General features: G+C 37.9%; 1 protein-coding gene across 1 annotated transcript; it reads right to left on the reverse strand.

The window, feature by feature from the left end:
* Window positions 1-496: 496 nt before the first annotated feature.
* On the reverse strand, window positions 497-8,012 carry cngb3.2 (cyclic nucleotide gated channel subunit beta 3, tandem duplicate 2; the record flags this gene model as incomplete). Its single annotated transcript, XM_079447663.1, has 18 exons — window positions 497-523; window positions 769-921; window positions 1,143-1,299; window positions 1,447-1,565; window positions 1,648-1,731; window positions 1,804-1,901; window positions 2,064-2,223; window positions 2,429-2,570; window positions 3,344-3,466; window positions 3,552-3,616; window positions 3,694-3,780; window positions 3,862-3,912; window positions 3,989-4,197; window positions 4,658-4,993; window positions 5,693-5,853; window positions 6,810-6,912; window positions 7,199-7,253; window positions 7,911-8,012. 18 exons carry the CDS (start codon window positions 8,010-8,012, stop codon window positions 497-499), a joined length of 2,232 nt encoding a protein of 743 aa, XP_079303789.1.
* Window positions 8,013-9,209: the final 1,197 nt, after the last annotated feature.

Raw genomic sequence — 9,209 nt, forward strand, 5'->3', positions numbered from 1 at the left:
GTATTTACAGTACAAATCAAGTGTTTTATTTCGGCTTTATTTTGGTACAAAATATACTGTAGATCTACAAACAGACAGGTAACACATTACAATCACACATACAGTATTACGCACATGGGTAGTTTACAAATATACCGTACATGTTTCTGTGGTGTGACAGCAAACACTTAGAAAGCAGTTAATAATATATTATTTTATATTATTAATATTTATAATATCAAACGGGATAAGAGATATTTCTCTTCATTGTTAGTTTTATCCTTCATTTAAATTTTTGCTGTCACATCATTTACAGTACATTTGTCAACTCCACAAGTATTGAGCTTTGATATTATACAATGACAAAAAAGCAATTATGGTTGGCAAAGAAGTTATACGTTTTTTTAAAGTTGTCATTTAAAATAAGTTTAAAGATATCTTCTACAACGTACGTTTATACACTTGAAAACAGATTATTTAAAAAGGAAACTAAATTCGCAGACACATTTTTCATGACCTATTGACGGTCTGAAGCAGCAGCACTCTAGAAAAGATGAAATAAAAGGGAAAAAAACAAAACGTTTACAGCATTATACGGCTATAAATACTGAAATATTTTAGATTTATTTTTAAAACGTGATTTCTCCTTACGCACAAATATGTTTTATTATTAGAAGTAATATGACATTGAATTGAAACCTAAAGTAATTGAAGAGTCAGATCGTATAAAGATGTCTCTTTAAAGTCAAAACTGCAAAACTCTATTTAATTTATCGTTTAGTTTCATACCTTAAGTTTGTCGAGAAAGCCTTTCTTCAAGAAGGGACCTCCTCCAAAGGCACGTAGAAGTTTGGGAGTGGGAGGTTTTTGTCCAAACAGAGCCAGGCCCTTCTTCTTGTCCTCGTCCGCTTTGGCCGGAGCCGGAGCCTTGGCTTTCATCAGCTTCCTGTAAAAATTAGTTTCCGAGTACATTTCATCCATCGTGACCCGGACCAATATCAGCACCCCAAAGCAAAACAAGGCTCCAGGACTAATTCAAGACTTCAAGTTCTGCACTTGGCCGTCAATAAATGATGATGCCAATGAATCAGTTTGTGAAATGCGGGTGCGTGCGTGTTTGTCTTGCATTTTATGAACTGCTGTCTATAAAATGAAACCTTTACTCGCCTTCCCTTCCTGGCCAGAACTTTCTGAGATTCAGGGTAGTGAATCAAAATATCGTTGAGGTCTTTCTTGTCCAGCACAAAGAGGTTGGCAAATCCATGAGCGGCAACATTGGCCGTCCTTCTGTTGCCTCCATTGGCTGAAGACTGTAAAAGACTGTGAACAAATGGCTTGACACTTCATACCAAACCTGTCAATCAACCATTCTGATAAAACATACAGCAAGGCCAATGTACTGTGAGTTGAGAGCCAATAACTTTTACATTTTGAACGCCAGTAAAATTGTCGATTTCAGAAGTTTACCTGATCTCTCCGAACACACATCCAGCCTTTAGAGTTACAAACACGATCTTATTGTCTGGTCCACCGACGACCTGCACCCCTCCAGCTTTAATAATGTACATTTCCTTTCCAATATCCCCCTGTCGAGTTCACAGAGAATGAAGACCTCCATCATTATAATTTGAATGGACCATGTGGGAATATACAATTCTCAACACTCACCTTCTTACACACAAAGTCTCCAGGCAAGTACACGATTGATTTTAGTCTCAGTAACATGTCCACAAGCATCTGGTTATCACAACCCTGTAAAAGAGACAAATTAATAGTTAGCTGACCGTGTGACCGAATGTTTTATTCAGAATGAATCAGTCTGACCTTGAAGAGGTCGATCTTTTGGAAAGTAGCAAGATTGATGTCCACAGCGATGGCCGTTCTCATTACCAGCGGCATCTGCTCCAAGAGCTCAGACTCATCTGAAGAAAAGCAAAAGATCACAAGATTTTCACCACTTGCAGAAAAAATACAAACATTAATACAATCTATAAAAAAATATGGAATCTTTATGTTGTTGTGAAACATTTTTATAAACTAATAATTTACTACTAAATAATTTTTAACATAAACTTAGATCTTACCCAGCATGCCCTGGGAGTACCAGGTGTAGTTGTACCAGGTGCGAACTCTCGTTTGCACCAGCTTGGGGATGCGATTTGTCACCATGTAGGCCACACAAGCATCCATAGATGCACGGAAGTACGTTTGGCTGGCAGTAGCAGCTCCGATGACATCTCTCATCTGTAAAATAAAAAATCAAGACAGAATAATTTGATAAATGTGGTACGAGCAGACTTGACAATAGTTCCTGCATGATTAGAGCATTCTTCCAAGTTTCTGTCCTAACGAGAAGCAGTTTTGCAATAAAAATGATTTGGGATGACATGGTATGATTGGTTGGCCAGGACTAGGGGGAGGAGCTCACGGAGCTCATCACGTCATGTACCTGTCCAATCAGACTTGAGAAGACAAAGACACCAACGAAAAAGTTTGTTAACTGAAATGTGATTTCAAACACTGTGTAAGGCTCAGGAAGACCACCGATGTTGATCAGGGTCCGCACGGCGAAATAGTAACAGCGTAAGTACCTGTGAAAGATGGTAAGAGAGAAAGAGAGAGAGGCATTTAGTGACATATTAAGATCTGAATCTAAATAAAAACATTAAGACTGCGCACATAAAACAAGCCAATCCAGCAAAGCCAAAATGTTGAGCAAATAAGCAAAAATGGGTGAAAGTTGAGCAAAAACATTGAGCAAAAAAAAAACACGCAGTGCTTCGGGACCAAAAGCTTCACAGACAGAAGTCTACCTGGCCAAGAACGATGGACAAAAATATTGCACCCAAAAAATAGTTGGTCATCTGAAAGACCTGACCAAATACGGTCTCAGGAAGAGGAAGATCTGCGATCATCAGGAGGGATTTTTCCGCATAGAAGAAACATCTCAGGTAGCTATGAGAATATGAAAACCCGAGAATCTTTATTACAAAAAATATAACAGAAATCGACATGTTATTACCTGAACTGACACTATGAATGAAGATGTCGTTAAAGGGGAAATGTGTCATTTCTATATGTTAAATACTGTCACAGCATCTATGTCATAATATACTGTACTGTTTAATGTAAATCTGTATGTGAAAGTACAACTACAAGCCACAACATTAGCTCAACCAAGAGTGGGTTTAGTTGACAGCCAATGACAGATGGGGGACGTCCTCAAGAAACCCGTTTAAAAATGTCCGTTTGACTTCTGTTTAACGTTTCTAAAGCTGCAGAAATTACACACTTCACCTTAAATCTCAAACCAGAAAAATGTTTATATTCTGAATGAATCCAAAACGTAGATGGAATTACATACGCGCTGCCCTGGCCGCTGTAGACCCATTTGGTCTGGCCAATGCCCTGGTAGTCAGACGCTACATAGTACATACAGGCATTGAGGTGAAGCATGTACATCAGGTATCCGATGGTACGAATGACTCTTTAGAAACAAAGTCAAAAAGATATATGGTCACTCTGATTGTTGTGATAAGATGATATACACTAGTAAACATTTGGTTACATACCTCCAGATGTAAGCTCTGGTCAAAATACCCTCCAGACGATCACTGAACTCAAAAAATGCCTCAAACTTCAGAAGAAGACAACATGTGAACATGAATTCACAAACATCAGGTTTGAATCGGATTCTCCATAACTCTTCGTTACCTTCATTAAACGGTTGATCCTGAAGATGGACTTGAATCCAAATGGAAAATATAACAGATCCAGAGGCAGGACGGACAGCACATCACTCTGAAGAAAAAATATTTTGGACTTTCTATGGGGATAAACAGTTGTTTTGAAGATGTCCACTGAAATATGTATTAGCGGTACCTTAAATCTCCCGGATTCACGGTATTTCTTCTTAATTACAACTCTGTCATACTGAAAGAAGAGAATTGAGATTTCTATGGACAAAAATCGAATGTATTTGAAAACATTTTCAAAAATGTTTTCTTACAACGATGTCTCCCCCCTTGCAGAACTGCAGTCGAGGCTGAAAAATGATCATGTCAATGATATTGATGCAGTCAGCGATCAGGTCCAGGGTTACCCACAATGGAATGACCTCTGGTTTATGATATGGGAAAGCCATACGGACTGGTATGTACCATAGGTTATAGTTGAAAGCAATAGTCACCAAGGATAGCCAAGCGATATACCTGCGGTCTAGTGAAAATCATATGGAAAAAGCAGTAGATCACTTATCTAAGGTTTTGAAGACGAAATGAAAATTCTGTAATCATTTACTCCCCCTCTTGTTATTTCAAACCTGTATGACTTTCTTTCTTACGCAGAACACAAAAGAGGATATTTTGAAAAATGTTGGAAACCGAACATCACTGGACCCATTCACTTCTATTGTAACCAATGCGAGTGAATGAGGAGCTGTTACCAAAAATCACAAGAAGGTGAGTAAGGAGACAGAATTTTCATTGTGAAAACTGAACTACTCCTTTAAAAAACACATGAAATGATTTTATTGTACAAAGGTTTAGGATTTGATCATTAGATTTAACACAAACTCAGCTTGTCAAAAATATTTGTAATATTACATAGTTTTAAATGGGATGAAAAATAGAAAATGTGTTTACTAGTGGACTTCTATGATCTAGCATAGGGTTATCACCTGTGAAGGGGTCGATAGAGGAGCCAAGCTTTTTGTCCATTCTGTCCTCAAAAGGGTTCAACAGAAAATCAAGACAGGTGCAGTGCATTGTTGGACACATGGACTTCTTCTCTGTGTCTGTTTCATCTTTCTTCTCATCTTTCTTTTCTTCAGGCTTCTTTTCCTCCTCCTTAACCTGTCCCTCTTTTCTCTTTTTATCTTCCTCCTCTTTCTTTTTTCTTTCCTCTTCTTCTTTCTTCTTTCTTTCTTCCTCTTCTTTCCTTTTCTTGTCTTCCTCTTCTTTTCGTTTCCTCTCCTCCTCTCTCTTCAAGTAATCTTGTTTCCTGAGGACAGGCGCTAGATGAAGGACAAATTATCTTTTTAATATCTACGGTAATACAATGAACCAATACATTATTTAGACTAAACATTATCATGTCTGTCTGTCAGTTACTTTCATTTAGCGAGTGACAGTGTTGATTTACATTTATGCATTTGGCACATGCTTGTTTCCAATGTGACCACAGTGCATCTCCTGGATGTTATTTAGCATTTTCTCTGGGGACTAAACCCAAAACTGGGATCTTAAATGCAATTCTCTACCATTTGAGCAACATGGTCAGGGCTGAGGTCTGTAGAAATTACAGTATTACTGGCAACACTTTGCCAGTAACTTACTGTAGATTTACATTTATGTAATTTACTGGCAACCGTTTATTCAAAGATAAATGAATATTAAACACTAACAAGTCTTTATCCTTGCAAAAAATATTATCTTACAGAAAAAAAACGATAAAAAACAGCCTCATGCAAAGCATTCTTGAAACCACAATTGGAAAGAAAATGAAAAAGGTTTATTGGATTTCTGGTTCCCAGAATGCTTTGCATGAGGCTGTTTTTTATCGTTTTTTTCTGTAAAGATAAAAACTTGTTAATGTTTAATATTATTTTATCTTTAAACAAACTGTTGCCAATAAATTAGATAAACATAAATCTACAGTAAGTTACTGGCAACTAGCTGCATACCTACGGCAAAAAGGTTTACAGTGTACTCACTGACTGGTGGGCTTCTCTCTGGAGAGGATGCATAGGGATCAATGACCTTCTCTTTCAACACCTCAGTCCGTTCCCGTAAACGTTTAACGATCTCAATAAGTTGATCATCTATGTGCTTGGTTGTGAGGATGGGTCGGGGAGGTGGGGCAGGAGCTTCTTCACTATTTAAACGTCAAATAAAGAAGGTAGTAAAATAACTGAAATAGGAAAAAACATTAAAACAAATATATATATTAGTGTATACAGTAGGCCTAATCCACTAACAACAAACAATCCTAAAAACATAGTAAATGTGCAGCTCTAATTTTAAAGTTCGGTATTTGCGTGTCTTTCGTTTTCTTATTGTGTTACATCACACAGCCGAAAGTGGTGGTGTTGGGGTCCGGGTGGTGGTGTCCCCTTCCTGTGTGCTGTCGATCCCGTTTTCTTTGCTGTGTTTACCGTGTGTTTCCTAGTGTTTGTGTTCACGTGGGTGACTCTTCCTGGGATTCCTCCCTGCCTTTGCGACTGCCGTCTCCTCCACTGGAAGGCCTCAGTAGCAAGTGTAATGTGTCATTTGGTCCCCCCTCCCTCAAGTATGAATGCGTTCTAAATTATCTTTTTAAATGATTGAAATAAAGTTTGTTGCTCTTTTTAAACACTGAATTTCGTCTTTGGCTGAATTGTATACGTACGTGTGTCTTTAAGTGAATCCGTATTATTGGTATTAGGAAATTAATCAAAATCATTCTCTGGGTGAAACTCCCAGGGTGGCGTAGTCGGTGTGTTGGGGCCGGTTTGATTCAGACCATCACCGCCTCAGTTTTGTCTGCTTTCTACACTGCGTATGCCACACGTGAAAAGCATTACTTTTTAGACTTTTTAATGCAAGAATTCTTTGGTGAAATACACCAAAAAATAAAACAAATTTAGGTCAACTAAAAATGATATGGCCTTAATTGATCCATCCGTATGTAACATTAATGTCACCTCCCTATTAATGCGTACATTTTTGAATGATGACAACAGATGTTTTATACTTTTTGTCCTACAACTGTTTGTCATGTGCTTAAAAACTTGAAACCTCTGTAGCACCAGGGCTGTGTGCCTAATAACCTAATAGCATCTATTGTTTTACCCCTCAGTAGGTGGCTGGCCATCGGCTGGGTCTGCGGGCTTCTCCTCAGGTTTGGTTGCCGGGGCCGAGGCTGATGGTTGAGCTGGTGGGGCTGGAACTGGTGCTGTACCATTCAAGGATATACAGGGGGCTTAGAGGGCTGTTTCACACAAGGTATTAACAAGCACTAACCCTGACCCGTGAGGCAGTTCACAGATGCAGTGACCCCTGAAGCTGCTTACTGTCTGGTAATGAAATCATCACCAACACGAATACAGACCTGTTTGGTGACGTAGAAATCATTTAACATGCCTCTCATCTGGAAAATATCTATTGCGGGTGCTTACCGTAACCCAATGACTGATGATTGTTAATGCAGACTATAATTACAATGATAACAAATCACTCACCAGGGGCTTTATCATCTTTCTTGTCTCCGTTTTCCTTGACTGCAGCTTTTTCTTCCTGGCAGTGGCAGATATGAATCATTATTGGTAGTTTTGCAGGTACAAGACCATTTGCAAATATGACGCGCGATGACTGTTGAGCTAGTTTGTCATTAATTACTATCAAGCAGATGTAGTTTTATGTGATGTTAGCAAAATATTGTTGAACTCTTAAAGAGACAGTGCACTCAGACATGAAAATTCACGTCACGTCATTAAGAAAGAAGATATAGTGAAGAACCTTGGTAACTAAACACTTAAACCACAGAGACGCTTCTCAAAATATCTTCTTTTACGGAAGAAAGTTTAGAATGACATGAGGGTCGATACAATCATTTTTGGATAAACGAGAGAGTAAAAAAAAGAGGTAAAATATAAAGTGTAAATCCATATAAGCATCAGTATCAATTGAGAAGTACGTAAAAATGTAAATAATATAAACAATAAAATATGATCAAGAAATATTTTGTCTCAAACTTTTACAAAAAAGTATATTTGTTTTATAATTTTCAAAATGACATTTATTTATATTTGATTGTTGAGCTTTTGACATTTCATCTTTTTACATGATCAAACAAAACTTTAGATGGTGTTTAAGACAAAATCACTTAGATTTTTAATGTTAAATAACCACAAATATGCCAAAATGTGAAAATCTCTGAGCCAGTTATCTTACCTTGGCCGGTGCTGGTGGAGGAGCAGGAGCAGAAGGAGAGGTGGAGGTCTGGGTGGGACCCACGGTGGGCCCCTTCACGAGCTTCACCAACTTGCTGAACATGGTTCAGTGACAGCGTTGAAATAAATCTCTGATGTGTTAGCGCTCTGGTCGTCTCCAGTCCTCCTAACACTACAGCCTGATTCAATTAGCACTTTTAGACCACTAATACCCACCTCAAACAGACCTCAGACGTGAGCGGGGGCCACACTCCATCACACACTTGACACTCTCTACTGAGGGGGCTTCAAAACATGCTTACAGCCATATTGATCTGTTTAAAAAAACTAATATTATTCTTTAACTAAATTGATGCAAACAAGGTTTCTAGTCTAAATAGGTTTTAACCTACATTTACATTTAGTCATTTATACACACTACGTATGGTTTATTCACGTGCCAATTTAGTATTGTTTGTCTTTTTATTTCACGAAACATTAACATTTATTCATTTAGCAGACGCTTTTTATTTCTTTTCATTTTACAAATAAGGTAAACAATACACCTACACACAGTAAAGTAAATTATAGATTGTGAGCAAGCATTGAACAGATTTCAGTGGTGGAGCTGTGAGCTGTTTTGCTGGATTAGTTTGGCTCATATGGAGCAGTGGACCACTTACTTAATTAAAACTTATAAGCTTTTAGTTCAGCTGAGGGGATTTACACTTCTGGCTTCAGACGAGGCTAACAAGAAGAAAGACTTCGTGGATACACATCCTTCCATCTTTTTATTCAGCACATCTTGGTATGATCGGTTTCCCCATTTTTATTTTAGAACACAGCCTGCTGCATATCTCTGTTTCAAAGTTCAATTGGGTTTGCAAGAGAAGAGAATATACAAAGATGTTGCCTTTATTTTAGGAAAATGTATCGGCTAGATACGTTTAAACCTGAAAATCCTTTAGGGAATAGTTCATCTTCAAAATAAGGATCATTTACTCACCCTGTTGTCTTTTTAAACCTGTGCGATTTTCTTTCTTTTGCAAAACACAAAAACCGCTGCTCCGCATTGACTTCTAATGTATAGACGAAACCAATGCAAGTCAATGGGGACCAATTTTTCTAAATATCTTTTTTATGTTCTGCAGATGAAAGATAAACCTCATACAGGTTTGAAAACAGGCGACAGAATTTGAAGGTGAACCACCGGTACACGTGCTGGAAAAAAAATACCATGGTATCCTTCGAAGTGCCTTGTGTCATGTAAATATGGTGGTTAGTAAATAAGACAATTATTTATTACCACTACCACTCTATA

The sequence above is a fragment of the Barbatula barbatula genome (assembly GCF_947034865.1).
Source record: "Barbatula barbatula genome assembly, chromosome: 23".
Taxonomy (NCBI): Eukaryota; Metazoa; Chordata; class Actinopteri; order Cypriniformes; family Nemacheilidae; genus Barbatula; species Barbatula barbatula.